The 21,740-nt window shown below is 39.9% G+C and overlaps 1 protein-coding gene across 3 annotated transcripts; it reads right to left on the bottom strand.

Moving 5' to 3' along the window:
- Positions 1-10,854: 10,854 nt before the first annotated feature.
- Positions 10,855-19,901, bottom strand: LOC103719093 (dolichol-phosphate mannosyltransferase subunit 1). Of its 3 annotated transcripts, none has more exons than XM_088719877.2 (10): positions 19,699-19,837; positions 16,293-16,437; positions 14,030-14,101; positions 13,187-13,286; positions 13,028-13,061; positions 12,884-12,960; positions 12,742-12,767; positions 12,044-12,208; positions 11,856-11,970; positions 10,855-11,150 (listed from the first exon to the last, which is right to left on the bottom strand). In XM_088719877.2, exons 2-10 carry the CDS (start codon positions 16,397-16,399, stop codon positions 11,046-11,048), a joined length of 801 nt encoding a protein of 266 aa, XP_088576003.1. In that variant the 5' UTR covers positions 16,400-16,437; positions 19,699-19,837; the 3' UTR covers positions 10,855-11,045. The 3 variants fall into 3 exon arrangements, with proteins under 3 accessions (XP_088576003.1, XP_088576005.1, XP_088576004.1); XM_088719879.2 differs by having other exon boundaries at positions 10,855-11,127; XM_088719878.1 differs by lacking the exon at positions 14,030-14,101 and having other exon boundaries at positions 19,699-19,901.
- Positions 19,902-21,740: the final 1,839 nt, after the last annotated feature.

Here is a 21,740-nt window from a genome sequence, read left to right as displayed (position 1 = left end):
TCCTACCACACCGTATGAGATATGGCATGGTAAGAAACCAAGTCTGGGTCATCTCAAGATTTGGGGATGTCCGGCCCACGTCAAGAGACTACAGGCGGACAAACTAGAGGCTAGGACCATAAGTGCTCGTTTTATAGGATATCCTAAAGAGTCATTAGGATACAATTTTTCCGTCTCAGAGGATCACAATGTGTTTGTGAGCCGTCATGCCATCTTCTTGGAAAATCAGTTTATCCTTGATAGAGGCAGTGGGAGGAAAATTGAGCTTGAAGAGAAAGTCTCTGAAAAGCAACGAGTCATGGATCCTATTGAACCCATTCATACAGAGCCAGTACACGATGTCCCTCGACCACCTCGTAGATCTAGTAGGGTCTCCCATCCTCCCGATAGATACTTAGGTATACTAGAAGAGGATACCGAGGAAATGTTCCTAGTGGGAGATAGGGATCACATACAGGATCCCAAAACCTACAACGAGGCGATATCTGATATCGATTCCGAGAAATGGCTGGAAGCTATGAAGTCAGAGTTAGACTCCATGCATTCCAACCAAGTCTGGACCTTAGTAGATCCACCAGAAGGTATTGTACCTATTGGATGCAAATGGATCTACAAAAGGAAGATAGGTTCGGATGGAGAGGTAGAGACCTATAAGGCAAGGTTTGTGACGAAAGGGTATAGTCAGCGCGAAGGCATTGACTATCAGGAGACCTTTTCACCTATAGCCATGCTAAAATCCATCCGAACATTGCTTGCCATTGCAGCATTTCATGATTATGAAATCTGGCAGATGGATGTGAAAACTGCTTTCCTGAATGGATATCTTGATGAAGATATCTATATGGAACAGCCTTTGGGTTTCACTTCCAGTGATGGAGATCACAAGGTCTGCAAGCTGCAAAGGTCCATCTATGGACTAAAGCAAGCATCTCGGAGTTGGAACACTCGTTTCGATGACGCAATCAAAACGTTTGATTTCATCAAAAATGAAGAGGAACCGTGTGTTTACAAAAAGGTTAGTGGGAGTGCTGTCGTTTTTCTCGTACTGTACGTAGATGACATTCTCCTGATTGGGAATGATATTCCCATGCTAACCTCGGTCAAGGTCTGGTTGTCAAAAGAATTCTCCATGAAAGACCTTGGGGAAGCATCCTATATTTTGGGAATAAAGGTATATAGAGATAGATCTAAAAGGATGCTTGGCCTGTCACAGAAAATGTACATAGAGGAGGTGCTGAAGAGGTTCAGCATGGAAAACTCCAAGAGGGGTCTCTTACCCCTAAGGCATGGAATTCATCTCTCCAAGAAGATGTGCCCCAACACATCTGAAGAGATTCAACGCATGAGCAAGATACCCTATGCATCGGCAATAGGAAGCCTCATGTATGCCATGCTGTGTACACGACCTGATATAGCCCTTGCTGTGAGTGTCACAAGCAGATATCAGTCGAATCCAGGTGAAGAACACTGGACAGCTGTGAAGAATATTCTTAAGTACTTGAGAAGAACTAAAGATTTATTCTTGGTCTTTGGAGGATCATCAGAGTTAAAGGTAGAAGGGTACACAGATTCAGACTTCATGACTGATGTCGATGACAGGAAGTCAACATCTGGATATGTGTTCTTATGCAATGGTGGTACGGTGAATTGGAAGAGTTCTAAACAACCGATCATTGCTGATTCTACCTTAGAAGCTGAATGTTAAGCCGTATCTAAGGGTGCAGTGGAAACCTTCTGATTAAAAGTTAATTGCAGAGTTAGGTGTAATGTCATTAGATGCCATAACACTTTACTGCGATAACATTGGCACCATAGCACTAGCTATGGAGCCATGGTCTCATCAGAAGTCCAAGCACATAGAGCGGCGCTTCCATTTCATACGCGACTATGATGTAGAGGTGCAGAGAGTAGACTCCGCGGATAACGTAGCAGACCCGTTCACTAAGCAGCTGAGTCAGCAAAAGACTGAAGCCCACCTTGAGAAGATGGGCCTAAGATATATGACCAATTGGCTTTAGTGCAAGTGGGAGATTGTTAGATGTATGCCCTAGAAGCCAATTTGGCTGACACATTGTTGATTCTAGGGACATAATTTTGTACTTGACTGTTTATTATTGAATAAATAAAAGGCATCTTTTCATTCATATTATTTATGTGTCTATGAATCGTCCAAGAAATTAATAAGATGATGATACATATTCTCAAGAGTTGAGAATTTGAGCCATGTATCATTGGTGATTAATTTCTAAATGCTCCTGATCAATGGATCATCACGAGGACGGTGATCGATCCGATCAGTGCACAGATCACTTTCCTTCTGGATGGACGAGACTTGAGTCCACAGTATAGGGACACTGAAGTGATAGTGTAGGTGCTTGTTAGAGAACAAGGGTACTGAGCGTGACCAAGACAAGAAGTCACTTGGATGTCTATCCACTCGTCAGTGACTTGCTTGATGTTGCAGTAGTGTGACTGGTCCTTTGACCTGCGGTGCTTCGGCTACTCACAGTGAGGTTATTGTAGTTTGACTGCACACATACATGGTCTCTAGCCATATGGGTCCATGCAGTGTAGATTGGCTGCAGTAAGTTCACTGTAGGAGTAGGGTATGCACCTATAAGGAATCTATCGACCTTGATAGAAGAGGAGTGATCCTATGTTATTTGTTAGACTGAGTTCTAAGACCTTGGCCAGGGCAGTAATATAAAGTGGAGAAAGAGTTTTCCACTATCGAACTCGAGTCGAATAAATCTTGACATATGACAGACGATGGGGTTTGACGAGTTGTCCATGACCTCCGTCCTGTAGGGATCCACGATAGTAGGACTGTATCACACGTTAACTGCACCTAGAGGTTCATCATTCCATTCTGCTGGGTTGCCACTACATGCTGCTAGGTGTCACTGGTGGATGGTAGGACTCATAGGGATTATCTTGATGATCGATAAACCCTAATGAGTTGAGTTGGAATCGTTCCAACCCATTGAAAGGAGTTTTCAATGATATAGTGATAGAGATCACAATATATCTCACACCAGTCAGAATAGAACCTATGGGGTCACACACACTAGAAGTATTGACCGATCCGATGGTTGAAATCGTGATTAGGAATCACAAGTAATCAATTTGATTGATAAGAAGTTGAAGAAGGAACAAAGGGAATTAATTAATTGGACTTAAACACAAATCCTACTTCGAGTAGGATTCCTAGAGTCCTAATTGGATTAGGACTGGGAATCCTAGTTGGAGTAGGACTGGGATTCCTACTTAGAATAGGATTCCTACAATCCTAATGAGATTAGAAATTTTGAATTAAAATTGGATTCCTACTTGGAGTAGGATTCCTAGAAATCCTAATTGGATTAGGACTTCGGATTCAAATAGAGTCCTAATTGGATTAGGACTAAAATTAAATACATCCTAATTGGATTAGGATTCCTTAAGTCTAAATTAATTATTAATCTAATGAATCAATATGACTCCTAATTGGATTAGGATTGAAGAGTTCAATTGAGTCATGGTTCATTCAAGTCCTAATTGGATTAGGACTAGCATAGATTGAACCCAAAATTGGCTAATCCTAATTAGATTAGGATTAAACCATGAGAGAGGCACCTAATCCTCTTTGGAAGAGGATTAGGCTAACCAAGTAAGAGGGGCATCAGCCCCTCTCCAATTGGTTAGGGCGACAAGAAGAGAGAAGGGGCCGGCGCTCCAAAGAAAGAAGGTTGTCAAGGGCTCCTAACTTGTAGGAGCCCTTGATGCTTATAAAAAGGGACCTAGGGCCGGCGCCCTAGGTGTGTGCTATCTTCCCCCTCTTGCTGCCGCCACCAGCCCCTCTCCTCTCTTAGTTCAGCCGCAAGCAAGGGAAAAGGATCTCCAAGTGTTGGCGGCCTCCTCCCCTTCCCTTCCTTCATCCAACGCAAGGAACAAAAGAAGGCTGCGTGGGGTTCTTTCTTCTTCCTCTTCTTCATCCTTCTTCTTCCTCCTCTCAAGCACTTTCAAGAGTTGAAAGAAAGAGAGGAGATCAGCCATCAAAGGAAGTCTCTGCAAGGGAGCTAGCACCCCGGGGAGACAAGAAAACATTGATCGGTCCTCTACTTCGTGTGGATACCCGTAGAGGCCGGACGTTTGAACGGCTTCAAGCGAACCCTCTTCCAAAACCACGAATTCAGATTTGCGGTGATCATCTACCCGCGCAAGGTGAAGATTTGATCTTCCTATTAGTTTTAAAAGTTTTAATTCTTACCTAATTACGAAAGGTCTCGAAACAACGTTCATGCGATGAACGTCGATCCCGCACATGCCTCTTCCGCTGCCATCTGATTTAATTTTTGAAATATCAGCGGCATGGGCGGGTTCCCAACAATTTATACAATAGACATACATTTCTTCTTTTTTGTAGAAAAAAGATACCCCATTGAACATTTCATTAAGGTGATGAAATGTATACAAACATGCTTAACAAAAGCACAAGCCATGGGAACCTAATAATGTCCAAACAAATACAACAGTTTGAAATTAATGAGCCATCACAGGGGAGTATTTGACTGAAATTATAGAAGACCACTCCCTTAAAGTTTTGATAGTTATATCAATGAGGAAGAAATAAGATTTAGTTGAAACTTTAGATGTGATAGAATTTCTGTCCTTTCAAAACTTTCACTAAACAACAACATTAATAACATCCCATCTACATCAAAGTTGTCCTGGATCAAGCCTCCACTAAAACCTAAACGAAAAGAAATACCCAGGTCGACCTTTTTAGAGAAAGCTTCATTTTAAAGTGGTTCCAAATCAATTTAACATAAGAGAAATTAAAATATAAATTATCAACCAATTCAAAAAAATTGTAGCATAAAACTAGGGTTGGAATCGAGTTGCGCCACATCCTTGTTCAAGCTTGACCTAATTTATTTTTCTTTCTGATCAAGCGTAGGCTTGAATGTATTTTCAAATTCCGACCCAAGCCCAGGTCTGGGCCTTGCCTGTGACTCAACTGGGCTGACTCAAATTAGCCCATTCAAGCCTAAAGACTAGGCCGCCTAGGGTATCATCTTCTACTCTTCTTTCGATCCAATGGCCTCTTCTACTTTCGCTTCTGCACAACAATTCATCCATCCTAATGTTGGCCAATTGATCTCGGTCAAACTTGATGGAGACAATTACCTTCAATGGCTTTTGCAGTTTGTTCCTATGCTAAAGACCAATGATCTTATAGGGATTGTGGATGGTTCTGAACCACCCCCCAGTGAATATCTGCCTTTTGCAGAAGGCCAAACCTCTCCCACCAAGAATCCTACGTGCAATCTTTGGTACAAGAAGAATTAGTGGTACTTGGCTGGTTAATGCCACCTTAACTCCTAAGGTGCCATCAGATGTTTTTAATTAGAAGACCTCTCAATTGGCTTGGAAAGCTCTTGCTACTATATTTTCCTCTCCTTCTCGATCTCGGATCAATCTTCTTCAACACCAGCTCCGTAGTCTTAAGCAAGAAAACAAGACTTGCTCCTAGTATTTGGCTCAGGCCAAACACCTTGTTGATCAACTCACATCTGATGGCAAATACATTGACGAGGATGACCTTGTTTTTTAATTGCTCAGTGGTTTGAACGCCTCATTTACTCCTTTCCAGACATCCATTGCTATTGCTACCCATGAGAAAGGGATGTCCTTTGCTAACTTTCAAGCCGAGCTTACCTCCTTTGAGCTCTTACTTGATTCCCATCACAAGACTGTTCCGCCAGAGAGCTCCTATGCTCTTGTTGCTCGACAGAACCAGAAGCCATTTCATCACATTGCCAAACCAAAACCCTCATACAAGGGTGAACCACAAGCTAAACAAGGACATGGTGCTCATCATCTGAATTCTTCTAGACAACATCTTGTTGCTAGTATCCACAATGGTGACTCTGATGCTTGTTAAATATGCAAAAAATGTAGTCATCGTGCTCTTGATTGTTTTCACAGGTTTGGCTACTCATACTAAGGACGCCATCCACCACAAACCCTCGCAGCCATGGTTGCTCAAACCAATACTACCTTACTAGCTCGTGCTCCTCCTACTTCAGGTGAGGAAATATGGTATGTGGATAGTGGATCCAATCAGCATATCACGGCACATCTTGAGCAACTCTTCATGTATCAGCCATACACCGAAAATGATAATATTGCTGTTGGTAACAATTCTAGTTTAAATATTGCTCATGCTGGTTCAGTGTTTATCAAAGCCTCTAATTCTCCTCTTCACATGTCAAGGGTTCTTCATTGCCCACTGCCTCTGCCAATCTAATTTCAATAAATCAATTTTGTCATGAAAATAACTGCTATTTCATTTTAATAGCAACTCATTATTTTGTCCATGATTTGCAGACGAGACAAATGTTGCTCCACGGACAAAGTGAAAGTGGTCTATATCCTATCCACCTCAGAAAATCGGTGACTTCCAAACACAATAGCTTTACTACATTTTTGGGTATCAAGGCATCTCTTCCTAGGTGGCATTCACGGCTCGGACATGTTTTCCATTTTATTGTTTCTAGTCTTATTCAATATAAATCTCTTATGTTGGTAGTTTAAATAAAGTTGGAAAATGTGAGCATTGTCAGTTGGGGAAAAGCAAGGAATTGCCCTACTCTCCATCAACTCGAGTTACTCATGCTCCACTAGAATTGTTTCATTCGGATGTCTGGTCTTGTTTCATCAAATCCATAGACGGTTGCTACAATTATGTTCTATTTATTGATGATTTTACGCATTTCAATTGGCTTTATCATCTACAACATAAGTCGGATGTCTTTTCTTACTTTGTCAAATTTAAAGCCTTAGTTGAAAACTAGTTTTCTATCAAGATCAAACAACTCCAATCGGATAACGAAGGAGAGTATGTGTCAAATAATTTCAAAAAAAATTTGGACCAATATGGCATTTTACATCGGTTCAGTTGTCCTCATACAAATCAATAGAATGGACTTACTGAGCGCAAACATAGACATATAATGGAAATGGGACTCTCTCTTTTAGCTGAATCAAAACTCTCCTTATCCTTTTAGGTTGATGCTTTTCTCACATCCATTTATATCATTAATCATTTACTAACAAATTCTGAATAATCATTCCCCTTATTTCAAACTATTTGGTCATGATTCGAACTACTCTTTACTCAAGAGTTTCGATTGTGCTTGCTATCCTTTATCGAAACCGTATTCAAATCAAAAGCTCATGTTCAAAAGGAAGCAATGCATTTTTATTGGCAACAATTCAAACTCCAAAGGATATAGATGTCTTGACCCAACCACACGCAAAGTCTATCTCTCAAGAAATATTGTGTTTCATGAGTCACTATTTCTAGCAGCAAAAGCTCACACCACCTCTACTATCTTGACAACATTGTTCGCATCTTCATCATCAGTGAATAGCCCAATTATTTTACCACCTATCTCGGGAACTCAGGTACCATCTTTTTCCACTTCTCCATCTTTATCTCATGAGTATTTGTCAAACCATATGCCACCTATTTCTTCATCATCTTCTAATAATATTGTCCCAAACATTGCACCTCTTGAATTTGATCATAATAATGTAGTAGCTGCAGATATTCCTCTTATGGATAATGATCACATAGATGGCGATCCTGTTCTACAAGAGTTCGTTGTCTCTACAGTTGTCACTAGGTCTAAAACTGGTTCTACTCGTCCCAAACAATTTTTTGATTATTATGTTTACTTTGCTATAAAACATTTTCTTGTCACACTGAACATTGTCACAATACCTGTTGAACCAACTTGTTACTCAAAAGTAGTATTATCACCCGAGTGGCGGGTTGCTATGGGCGAGGAGTTTGATGCCTTAGTTGCTACTGGTATCTGGTCCTTATGTCCATGTCCTACTCATCAAAAAGTGGTAAGAAACAAGTGAGTATATCGACTCAAACAGAAGCAAGATGGTCCCATCGATCGCTATAAAGCCCAGCTTGTAGCAAAGGGCTTTGATCAGAAAAGTGGAATCGACTTCATAGAAACTTTTAGCCCTATAATCAAGCCTTCTACAGTTCGGATTCTACTTGCATTGGCTGTTAATTTCGATTGGCCTGTGAGACAATTAGATGTCTCCAATGCTTTCTTGAATGGTTTTTTGTAGAGGAAGTTTACATGGAACAACCTCAAGACTTCCGTGATCCTCAATTTTCAGATCATGTATGTCATCTGCACAAAGCTTTGTATAGCCTAAAACAAGCGCCCCGTGCTTGGTTCACAAGATTTCGAGACTCTCTTCTTGAGCTTAGCTTCACCTTATCATCAGTAGACTCCTCTCTTTTTATGTATCATCAGCAACATGTTCACATTTTCATTCTTGTCTATGTCGACGACATTTTAATCACTGGCAACAATTCTTCTCTTATCTCACATTTTATCACCAGCTTGCAACAAAATTTGCGTATGAAAGATCTCGGCAACTTAACTTTCTTTTTGGGCATTCAAGCATATCGCGATACCACTGGTCTTCATCTTCGGCAGTCAAAATATAATGCTGATTTACTAAAGCATGCTTGCATGTCTGGTGCAAAGCCTATTGCTTCTCCATGCCTCCTCGGAACTAAGCTTTCCCCTCATGTTGGTGACCCTCTATTTAATAGTGAAACAACTGAATACTATCAGCTTGTTGGTGCCATGCAATACTGCACATTGACCCATCCTGATATCAATTATTTTATTAACCAATTATTCCAACATTTGTAACATCCAACTTCACTTCATTGGGCTACTGCAAAGCGAGTTCTTCGCTACTTAAAAGGGACCATTGATCATGGCCTCTTCTATAAACCTGGTGATCTCAAATTTCAAGATTTTTGTGACTATGATTGGCCTAAAAATCTCAACAACAATCGTTCAATATCAGGTTATGGTCTCTTTCTCGGCCCTTGTTTGGTCTCCTGGTCGGCTAAGAAATAAAATGTGGTCTCACGCTCTAGTATTGAAGCTGAGTATAGAGCATTGTCCCTCGCCACGGTAGAAATCTATTAGCTACGAATGTTATTGAGTGATCTTCGAATTACATTCCCCTTACCACTGACAATTTGGTGTGATAATGTGAGTGCTATTTCTCGTGCTTCAAATCCAGTTTTTCATGCTCGGACTAAGCATGTAGAAGTTGACTACCATTTTATTCGAGAGAAGATCACCAATGGAGATATTGTTGTCAAATTCATTAGCACCTTCGACTAAGTGGCTGATATTTTCACAAAAGGTCTTAGTTCCCATCGATTTGCTTGACTACGTTCCAAGCTGCTAGTAGTTTCGCCTCCTATCAGCTTGCAGGAGGGTATTAACCAAGTTGTCACAAGTCTGACTCACATCCCTTCAATTGCTCCACCACAATTTCTGCAAGACAGCACAAATGATAGTTCAATTGCTTCACCACAATCTCGGTAAGACAGCAAAGATAATAGTCATATTCTACATTTATCTCTTATTCAACAATCATGGTGAGACAGCAAAGAGAATCGCAGCATTCCATCGCCTATATAGTTGTATTGCTTTAATTGTCTCTATAACATCTCCAATTATTTTGCCCATTTTTTTCAATTGCTCCACCACAATCTCGGAAAGACAACAAAGATAGCAGCCACATTCCACATTTATCTCTTGCTCAACAATCATGAAAAGATAGCAAATATCTCTTACTCAACAATCATAGAAAGACAACAAAGAGAATCGCAGCATTCTATCGCCTACATAGTTGTACTGCTTTAATTGTCTATGTACATCTTCTATTATTTTGCCTTTGTACAGCTTACTTGATACATATATATTCTCTATATAATTCTCAATAGAAAACACAAGGGTCATTGATTGACAACCCAAGGCTCTCAAAAAAAAACTTTCAAAGCATTCTTCCATCAACCTTTTTAGCTCTTTATGTTCGGTTGGCTCACCTCGTAGCGTGGAAGGTTGGGGAATGGTGTTCTTGAGACTATCTTAACGGCATATTGCATGTCACTCATAGGAAAGAACCCATGAAAGCCATCAAGGACCACAACCTCAAAGTTTGAAAGGAGCTGCTAGTTTCATGGTGGGTGTGCTTCTACTCAACCTCAGATGGTACATTGGCTTCTTTGATTACCAGGGCAAACATGATGCTGATCTCCTTCGCTTCCTCAAATTGTCAAATGAAAGAACTTGAGGTTCAAATGACTACTTCTCTAGCTTTGCCTTGCTCTTCACCTCCTCATCGGTTTTGGCGCAAGCATATATAATTCTCTTCCCATTTAGAGTGAAGGTTTCGATGTTGCCACTACTGTGGTAGGTGACATCATGATCATCCATAGTTTCAGTGTAGACTTGGATACTAGAACTCGAGATGAAGTCCATTGAGAAGTCGACCGATGAACAGGTTCGAGGTTTCGTCAAATCAAATTTGAAGGGAGAGCTTGTCAAACTCTTCTCAATACTCTTGCACTAATTTGGCAGCTTGCTTGAGTTGCAGCATTCAAGTGTAGAGGCTTCAAAAAGTAGTCGAAGGGGCCCATGTTGTGATAGGCCTCTCAGCTCTTTATTATAATGAAATAATTGCATGAACCCAATATATGCTTCAATGAGTGTTTATTATTTGCCTGGATGATCTTTTGAACACTACATTTTTGTCTTTGCAAGAATAGGAAACAAATATCTCTACACTCCAATGTCGTCGCACATTAGAAGAGCTTGGCTTTTGAAGAGCTACTGCACGCAATAAAAATATAAATAGCACCTATAATCTGCAGGTATCAAAATCATCCCTCACCTAAGTCCAATATTGTATTGAACTTTCACTTCACTAGCAGCTGAAGCTATAGAATTAACTGGTCATTGACAATTATGAGAAAGAAACTCATTCATGAATATCAACTTAGAAATCACTGGGAAAGATCCCAAGGAAAAAGTTCGGTGAGTGACACTTTCCAACAAAAAAAATGTATTAGAAGCCTCATTTGATTTTTAAACAAGGTGAGTTTTCCAAATAAGATTTAGATGAAAAATCAAAGAAGAGTATCTCACAACTTCCCCCTATGTTGTGAATAGTAGGTACACAAGGCCTTTAAGATATTCAACAATTTCAGATCCACCGAGTTTTGAACTTCCATAAATTCTGTCAACGAAGGTAATGGGCACCTGCAACAAATCCAGCATCAAACTTTGACATGATCTTAGAACTAGAGGTACTGCTGCTGTTGATAAACTACAGAATTTATAGCATTAGGAAAGCATGTAACATCATTTTCAACATCTTGAGATGAATTAGTATGTTAAAAATAACAATCTCATCTTCAGTAATTGATGAATGAAATCAGCAATAAACAAATGGCAGTAACAAGGTTATTTCGAAAACAACAAGATGACTATTCTCTAAGGCCCTATTTGGTTCCTGGAAAACCCTTGGTTGAATGTTCAATTACCAGCCAAAAGAACACCACTTTCTGGGTCGTTAAAGTCAGCCTCCTCCCTCTATTTTTCTCCTCGTTTACCCTTCTTTCCTCACCTTCTGCCCCTTTCTTTCCCACTGTTTTTTTTGTGTCCAACCCAATACGTGGTACTTGATCTACACTTTTTTCAACGAAATAGCATTTTTGCCATGTCAGCAAAAAGGGTTGGTTAAGTGAGCAGCAACCAAACAGCAATTTCTGTTCATCTTCATGGTTAACTGCTTGAGTGGTGGTTACCGATAGTGAAGGTTATCCACCCCCTAGTTAGCTATCCAGAAACCAAACAGAGCCTAATGCAAAGCGCTCAAACTTACATGAGAGTTGCTTTAGTCAAAACATGGCCAAGCACAACAGGCAAAGTATGCTGCAATAAAAATAAGGCTATTGTCCTTACCTCTTCAATGTGATATCCTTTCCTCGAAGCTCTCACAATCATCTCCATCTGAAAGACATAACCTTTACTAACGCACGAGCTTATCACATCTTCAAGAACAGACCGCTCATATAGCCTGTTTAAGAAATAACAAAGGTTAGGTATTCAGACCAAAGTGTTGCATGATCTTCCCAGCTGAAACAAGGTACCTAAAGGAACCAGTCAAATCTGATACGCCTGGCCATAAAAGTGTCTGTGCAAGTACATTTGCTCCCCTACTTGTCAGTTTGCGCATAAGGTTCCATCCATGCACACCACCATTTCTAACATAACGGGTCCCCGTAACGATATTTGCACCAGTTTCCTTTTGTTTCCTAATAGAATAAGATGTAAGATGATGACTGCAGTGATACCAAGCTAGTTCGCCTGGATATATCATTAGAACATATATCTTTCTATGCTACAATAATCTACATTCAGATTATCATTATTCTTGTAAATGGAATGACCATATCAGCTTTTTCGAATCATGAGAAAACTTCTTTACAACTAGTATATAGGACTTCATTATAAAATAAAAACAATTTACATTATGAGTCTATAATTTTGGCATTAATAAATCTAACTTAGAAATTCTATGACAAATAAATAAGGCACAGATGAATGAAGAATCTTTGTATCTAATATGCTAGGCACATGGGTGATGAATCCATAAATCCTCATACACAAGTCCATGAAAACCTTATAGTAATCATTTTCCCTCTATTGTTGAAATGAGGGAATCACTAAAAGAACTGGGCCCTCCGATTCCAATAACAATATTCTCTATGGAGGGCGAACATTCTAAATGGAGAAATATGTGGATATTTGTAGAAATTATTATAACGTATTTTGTTGGAAGTCTTACCTGATGAAGCTCAGTAAGTATTTGGGCTGCAAACAAGAACATAAGATAATTAAAGGAAATAAAGTAAGAAAAACCTAAGCTAACATTTTAGAAAACTCGATATGCTAGATATGCTAGTATTTGAAAGGAAAAAACCTCGTACATGGTGGGAAAGATCTGCATCCATAATTATAACAAACTCCCCAGATGCATGCTTCAGTCCATGATAATAAGCAGTTCCTGAACAGTACACCATATCAGGAACCAAGTTTTTATTTCCTGGTTGAAAGAAATTCTAGACACTTACCTAAACCAAGCTTCCTTGGCCTTGCTCTTAACAGCTGGTATTAACAAAGAAATGAAATGGTTAAGCATGGGAGGAGCAATTAAAACCAGCAAAATGGTTCCATACATTAAAAACACAGATTAAACTTTTCGAGCATAAAAACTAAACCTACATACTTACAATACGATCTTCCCCATACACTTGCTGCAATTGTTTAACGACATCTTGAGTTCCATCAGGACTTCCATCATCCACAACTATGACTTCAAAATCAACATCCCTAGATCAAAGCAAGAAGGATGGAATGCCAATATTAGTTCCAAAAGTATAAATATAATTACAATCATGCAGCAATGGAACATAATCAATGATAAATTCTCCTCCCAATGAGAGTAATGTCAAATCATCAAAATAGTCTAAAGTGTTGGATCATTATGTCTTCAGACATAAGACACTTACATAGGGATGAAAGTGGATCGGATAATATCCATCCGGATCCGTTTTTGTATCTGAATCTATCTGGATATAGATAGAAATTTGAACATCCGACTAATATCTGTATCCATATTCATATCCGTCAAAGAAAAATGGATATGGATATGGATAGAGACACATCCGATCCGTATCCGAATATCCGATTCTATTTGTAACCCCACTTAATTTTATATGGCACTCATTAACTTTTACGAAAAATAATTGACCACATTAACATGCTATTAACTTGATTTATCATCCACTTAGTAATATCTTTGATTTTGTGGTCATAAAGTTTAATTATCTGATTTACATCCATATTTATATCCATATTTTCGGCATCTAATTTGTATCCGTATTCATTTAAAACAAATATGGATATGAATTTTTGTACCCGACTAACATCCATACCCGTATCTATATTCGTCAAACAAAACAAATATGAATATGGATATGCTAGTATCTGATCTGTATCAAATCCAATTTCATCCCTATACTTACATAAGTACCAGATAAATTGCAAATCCAAAACAATAGTTCGAGTCTTACCAATCATGTTGAGGTCGTTGCTTCTGTGCATGCATGACACCATGGACAGAGAGTGACTTGCCACAAGTGTCCCTTGTCAGATTTGAAAACATTTGAATTGGTTATCTAATTCAGCACCTTCATTGGTTGTCTCAGATAATAATATTGAAATTTATTTTATTTAAGTTTTCTTCACTATTCTTGAGACAACAGTACTTGTCTCTCTAATTACATGCTCCTACAACGAAAGCCATGACAACTTCTACTATCAGGACCAGGGTCGGCAGAACCGTCTCAAACCGGATAGTTCCAGCCGCTCCGAGCCATACCAGTGGCCTACCGGTACGGTTCCGGCAACAAAAACGAAAACCGATGCCGGAGGCGGAGAAGGAGAAGGAAAAGAGGAAAAGAGAGAGCGAGCGGGGGAGCGAGGGAGAGGGAGAGGGAGGGAGGCCGGCGGAGGGGGGGTGGAGGCTGGTGGAAGGTCGGCGAAGGCCGATGGAGGACCGGCAAGGGGACGCTGCGGTCGTTTTCTTGTTTCGTTCGAAACAGGAATCCGGCTGCTTTTTTGATTTCGTGATTTTTAAGTGAGGTCGGCCCTCCGCCAGCCTCCCTCCCTCCCTCCCCCGCTCTCTCTCTCGCTTTTTCTCTCTCGTTCTGCCTTTCCACTGCCTCTTCTCTATTATGTCGATACGAGCACGGCATGGCGCAGGCCCGTGCCAACTCGTCCCGCTAGAAAATCGGTACGGTGCCAGTACCGATTCCGCCGACGTTGACCAGGACTATCTAGGCCTCCCTGAACCGACAATTAGTCAAACCAAACCAATTGGTGGGTTGAAAAAAATGGCCCTACCCAACATCTATAATCATAGACAAAGCAAGAGGAGATCATGGAGAGGACAATGGAAAACGAAAGAAAAGAAAGGAGAGAGGAGAAAAAAAAAAGGAGAAGAGAGGAAGTGGATAGTGGTAGCATCTTCAGGAGACACTGGGGAAAAATGCAAAGGCAGCTTCCACTGGCCTAGGGATCTCCAACTTCCAACAAAACCACTACCCAACTACTTCAAGTTCCCCTAGGAAAAATACAACCCACTAAACTAAATCATTTAGACTTAATATTTAATATTTAATACAATAAATGGTTTAAATCCCCATACTAAGGTCCATTCCAATCTAGTCCTAAGTTGGTAGGGGTTCGGGACAAGTCGAGACAGACTAGGATAGATTGAAATAGTCATTAACAAAAAGAATAAAAGAGGAAAAAATTGCATGAATATATGTTAGGTCATTTGTATCAAGTGTCGTGACACAACCATCCTGGCCCATCCCAATAGGTACCAAGTAAGATGATTGGTGTGTCCCACTTCAAGATAGAACCAATGTCCTACAGCTATCTCAGTACCATTCTCTCATCAGTAAAGCAGTAATGGCAGGAAATGCAAATCAAACACACTAATTCATGACTTGTAAAAGAAATGCATTTAACTCTTATCCTAAAACTTCACTCTCATCATTACCTCTATCAAAGCCCATCAAGCATTTCATATAATGGTTTGGCAGCAATTGCCATGTTAGCCACCAAAGCCAGACTCACCATCATCTCAACTTCCTAAAAACATGCTATCAGCACTCTAAATGAATTTACACAAGGTCAAACTCCAATAAAACATCCGTGTCTCTGGACAAAGGATGCCATCACGATTATTTGCCAAAAGCTCTAGTATATCAATTATCCATCCTACCACCCCACTCCTTAATGGTTTTCCATTTAACTAACAAGTTTAAAAGCATAAAAATACACTAAGGATAAAGGAATCACACATAAAGACATAATTTGCCCAAAAAAATTAAAGTTTAAGCACTATGTATGCATATAAAGTTCATGGCACAAAGGAAGTCAAAGAACATATAGTTCAATGCCATTACTTATAAACAAATATCCAAGTTTTTTTCCATTCTACAACTCAAAGCCACGACGAAACACGAAAATATATTAATATTATAGTGAAGGTGAGAAGATGTAAACCACTCAATCACAAGTCAGCGAAAATGTAATATAACTTCATCCATCACAGACACCCAAAGGATTTGCCAACTAGCATACTTATCCCACAAAGCATACTAAAGATAGAAAAATCTATTAAAAACAGGATAGTAATAATCACCAATTACTTTCACTTGAATAACCAAATCACATGGCAAATATCCAGAAAACTATAATATGTAAAGCAACAAACCAGAGACTGTACTCTAATAACTATTAGAGTAAGAGTGAAGGGTGTACTTAAGATGCTTGAAGACAAGGTAGATTATGATGGCAATGTTAAGGCGCTCATTGTATGTGGGGATAATTATGCTGTATTTGTTGTCCTTGTCCTCATGTTTCCCCATGGCCTATGAGTATTGAGTCCTTTACAAGTTATCAGAACCTAACAAACAAATAAAAGTAATAAAGGGTCAATTAAAGAAAATGTTAAATTGTTCAGACTAAGTTCTTCTGATACTGAAGTAAATATGGGTTTGTTCAATTCTTGATTTTTATCTCTTGGGCATGTGCTTTGAGTAAATTCTGTGTGAGATTAATCATGCAGTCATGACATATAATGGCTAATAGATATAGTTATATGTCTTAACCTTGGATTTTATAATTTGACTCCGTTATACTTTGACAGCCAGCTGTAAAAACAATGTTCAAATATGACATGGATCAAAATTCAATTTCCATAAATGATAGGATGTTCATTCTTGTACAAATAACATCAGGGGTGATCCTGAATAGGTGTGCTTATAAGGATTGATAAAGACACTGCCTACAGTAGGAATAAGATTGGATGATTACGGTTATGGTTACGGTCATGGTCATGGTACTCTACTACAAATTATTCTAAACTCTACACCTGCTTTGCAACTGTATTTAATCTCTTTCAATATTCATTTTGCCTGCAGACATTATCAATGACTTGGATTTCTAAATAATTACTTGAGTTGGACTGTTGAAGAATAATCTTTAAGATGAATCTCTAACATTGTTTGAGACCGCGTGCAAGATGATGATAGAATGTCTTTATTAAACTTTCTACTAATTTTATTTATCAATTTCTATCCAAAATTGACATGAGTATAATCCATCTCTTTGATCATTTTTCGGATCTTATGTAGAGCTGATTGTAATATTTTCGTAGTCCATTTACTTAGTGCACTGCTCATTCAAAAATAATCATAATTAGTTGCAGTCTCCCTTGTAGAATTTAGATTTGGAAAGAGCACAACAGGTTCATTGAGATGATTATTTCATGTCTAGAACCATATGACATGTTTGGACAGGGGTCAACTACAAGTTGTATGATGAAGCTGTGAGAGAGTATACTTGAACAATGGCTAAATTGTATTGCCCATTTAGCATTTTGGAGCACCTCTGTTAGAATCACTCTATGATCATTATGATTGAGATAAAGGCATCATACGAAATAGTCATAACACTCATTATTTGACAATACCATTGTCTATACAATTTATTGTTATTTAAAATCAAATTTACATAATTATTGTTATTTAAATACAAATTCATAATACAACTATATAAAATCAAATCACACTTACATGCTATATTGGCTAATAATAACTGTTGCAACATATCAATAAAACAATTTGGAAGTCATGTAAATTTCTTAGCAATTGTTACATTGCTTTTTGAGAAGAGCAACTGCTACATTGTTACAATAACCTACAATTGACTTAGACCATGGCTATTGTCCAGTAACAAAAAGGTGATCGAAACCACAATGACTTCTCTCTTCATGGGATAGACACGCTTCTTTTTTATATTTAACAAAACAATTTAAAAGGGACTGTATCGGACTTTCAAAATTAATTGCATGTCTCATGCATGTTTGACACATATCTATAATCATTTTTTTTATAAGCACTATGTAAGTTTCCAATGTCATTATCTAATGCTCTTATGCAAAGAAAACTATATTATTATCTAATGGTGATGCCATTAGTTGGACATCCTTTCTCAAACTCACTTAAGGTTAAAGAACTTTAAGTCTCCTTCATGACACTATCAAAGTACCTTCCTTGACTCTAAGGACCTCAGACTCCTAATCAATTCAAGGACTTGCAAAATAAATTCCAAATTTGACTGTTATATCAACACAGACTAGAGTTGCTATGAGCCTTCTATGATAATAGCGCCTCTAAGTTCAAGGCTGATGCACTTCAACCCTTCAAAAATTCTTCAAACTCTGAATATTTCAATTTATTTTTCTCAAAGATTATGCTTTCAAATTTACCATGAGCATCTTTAAACGTTGTTATAACCTTAACAAATTTTCTATTTCAAATCCATTCAGTTCTCAAGATTATGTATCGTGAACTCATTGAGAGGCATCGGATCATCATCCTTGCCTGCTTTTGTTAGGTAACATTGCCTATATCCTCATTTACTTTATAACTACTATGTTAATCTCTTATTGATTTTCCATACTTGTCTTGAACTTGCAATTCAATTTCCGGACTTTGACTGATGTTATGCAAGCTGCCTTTCTAGCTGACTTTGGCCAAACCAATGCAGCATCTTTTTTTTGTAACAAAAAAGATTTTTAGCTGATAACATAATACAGAAATTTGCATCTAAAATCATTATGTATACTACATATAAAAATGACAGTTTTGAAATCAAGGAATATTCCTTCTTGATTCTGTCTGTTATTTTTTTTATACATCCTATCTACACTACATATAAAAATGACAGTTTCGAGATCAGGATATACCAATTCTTGATTTCATCTATCATTTCTTATACCAAGAATACTCCTATTTATCTTACAAAATAGCTTAATTATCCCACCAGCTTTCACACCACATGCACTCTCTCCTCTCCTTTTCCGAACCCTTTCACAAATCTCTCAAACTCCCAAACATATTGGACTCTATCACTTGTTCTCTCTTCTCTGTACTCTCTTCTTGCATTAACTACCACATGCACCCTCTCTCCTCCTTTCACAATCAAATTAGATCCCTTTCATAAAACTCCTAAACAACTCCTAAATGGATTTAATAAACAGATTTGACCGTATTACTTGCTCACTCTCTTCTTTCTTCCCTCGAAGACTCAAACCTGACCCTATTACTTGCTCACTCTCTTGTCTCTCCCCTCAAAGACTCAAACCTGCATTGCTAGTCTTCTTAAACTTAACAAAATATTTAAAAGTCTTCTTCAAAGTGATGATTTTCTTTTCACAATCTTCATAGACAAATTCATTTTCATATTTGGTTTCAAGTATTCAATTTTGGACGAGGTTGATTGCATGTTGTGATTTCTTTTTCTATCAAAAACATTAAAATGTCCACAAAATATGTACCACATCCAAAATTTTTGTCACCATATCACGTTATCGCTAATAATCATGCTAGACATTTTTCACCATGGTTATTCCACTTCAATTTTGTTATTAATCCAAATTCAACAATCTTCTTTTACCAAAGTGATTATTTTAATAGAATATCTAAGAATAAACTAATGATTTAGATTGCCGTTCCGATATACCTTTCAAATCCAGTTTTTTTAGCCTGACCTAATACGTTTTATGCTCCCAGCGCGAGGTGTCCCTAGACTATTTCAGACATGATACTTCCTCTCCTGTCTGAGTGAAGGAAAACAATGGGGAAGGGCAACAGAAACTAACCGGAGATGAGATCGATCCGCGGGAGATCCGAGGGTCGGAGATGCCCTCGACGGAGTAAGAACAGTCGGAGAGAGCGCCGTGCGTCGGAGATCGGAGCGCCGGCGACCGGCCGAGGACGGAGCGCAAGAGGGTTCGAGGACGATAGAGAGAGTGAAAAATGGGTGGGATTTTGGTTTTGGAGAGGGCGAGCCCGGGGGCGGTTCGGTTAAAATGGCACCGATATTCCTGAAAGAAGACGGAGCCGCCGAAACCGTTAATTGACCGTCGTAACGTAAGATAGATTCCGTACCAGAAGAGTAACGCCGTTATGTATGGTTTGAGGTTGTTGCACATGCGAGTACTTTGGCTGTGAAAGGAGGTTGGTGGTGCAGCATATTATGGGTGCGGACCGTATTCATCTTCAAGAAGATACGACTATGGTGATGCATTGCATTAAGGCTGGCACATCGATGTTTACGGTCCGAACCATAAAGATTATCAGGAGAATGTGGCTTCTTCCGAACCATCCATGTCTATCGAGAAACAAACAGTATTGCTGACTGGATCGTCTTTTTTGCAGCTCATCACTCAGAAGGGATTTTAATTATAAATGCTAGCAGTGAAAAACAAATTTAAGATACAGAGCAAACTACTACATTAATATATAATAATAGCAATTACAATATCATTAGTATAGCGACCAACCCCAAAGAAAATAGAATTACAAATCTACACATAAAAAACTATAGTTCCCAACTTGGAGAATATAACAAAACATGATTAATGTAAAAAACTATAATCCTGCTAAGAAAAGACATAGTGGAGTGGCAGCTTAATGACAGAAGACAGAAGAGGCTTTGCAGTAGACATAGGTCCTGTTGCTGGTGGTCCAAACCGAGAACGATTGGCACAGCGGTGTGAACGGGGTTCCCTTGGAGTTGGATTGATTGCGCTCCACCTTCCACCGGGAAACCCGCAGGCAAGCCTCGCACCACCACTGGGGTAGTGGGGGCCCTCCGACGATCAAGTCAGAGGAGATTGAAGGAGAAGGAGAGATAGTAGTAACGGATAAGAGAATACTCTGGAAAACCTTTGCTTACCCTCCCCCTTCCCCCCCCAGCCTCATATATATCAGGCTGGGGGGTTTTTCCGGGGATTCGTCATCGTGTGGCACGATGGGGCTGCCACTGACATGGCCGTTACAGGGCGTCGTGGGGCAGCGCTGGGTACGGCCCTGGCAGGGCATAGTGGAGCTCCGCTTTGTACGGCTGTTACAGGGGATCGTGGGGCAGCGCCGGATACGGCCGTTGCAGGGAGTAGTGGAGCAGGGGGCCGCGGCGTGCCTCAGAGGAACAGTCTGTTGTTGTCGAGAGATTGCCGACTCGGGGTCGGATGACTGGATCAGGGGGCAGCCGACTCGGGGTCGGGCTGCGGAGCCGAAGATATCCGACTCGGGGTCGGATTGCTGGATCAAGGGGCAGCCGACTCGGGGTCGGGCTGCGGAGCCGAAGATATCCGACTCGGGGTCGGATTGCTGGATCAAGGGACTGCCGTAGTCTTCCTGGGCGCGCGTGCCGGTTACGTGGGGCATGGTGGCTAAATTCCCCCGTAACAGTAGCCCCCCACTTCCGAGCCTGGAACCAGGAGGGGAACGGGTGAAGGGAGTGATGCTTCGAGATTGCCGCCATCCCTCGGAAAGGCGCGCGCGCTTCGAGCTCCCCGCCTCCTTTATGGCGTATAGCGGTTGTCGCTGATCTGGCAGTCTGCGGATTTCGGCGGACATCCTTCCTCTTTTTAACTCTTGGTAGCGTCTCGCCGACTCCTAACTCTTGAAGTTCTTCCGGCGCTAGGCCAGGCATCCGAGGGTTAGGCCTCAGGAAATTCTTCCGGCACTAGGCCAGGCATCCGAGGGTTAGGCCTCAGGAAATTCTTCCGGCACCAGGCCAGGCATCCGGGGGTTAGGCCTCAGGAAATTCTTCCGGCGCTAGGCCAGGCATCCGAGGGTTAGGCCTCAGGAAATTCTTCCGGCGCTAGGCCAGGCATCCGAGGGTTAGGCCTCAGGA

The sequence above is a fragment of the Phoenix dactylifera genome, chromosome 4 (genome assembly GCF_051530095.1).
Source record: "Phoenix dactylifera cultivar Ajwa chromosome 4, Ajwa_hap1_PhDact_Kaust_v1.1, whole genome shotgun sequence".
Taxonomy (NCBI): Eukaryota; Viridiplantae; Streptophyta; class Magnoliopsida; order Arecales; family Arecaceae; genus Phoenix; species Phoenix dactylifera.
The sequence above is the reverse complement of the archived record's forward strand: the minus strand, read 5'-3'. Positions and strand labels throughout refer to the sequence as shown.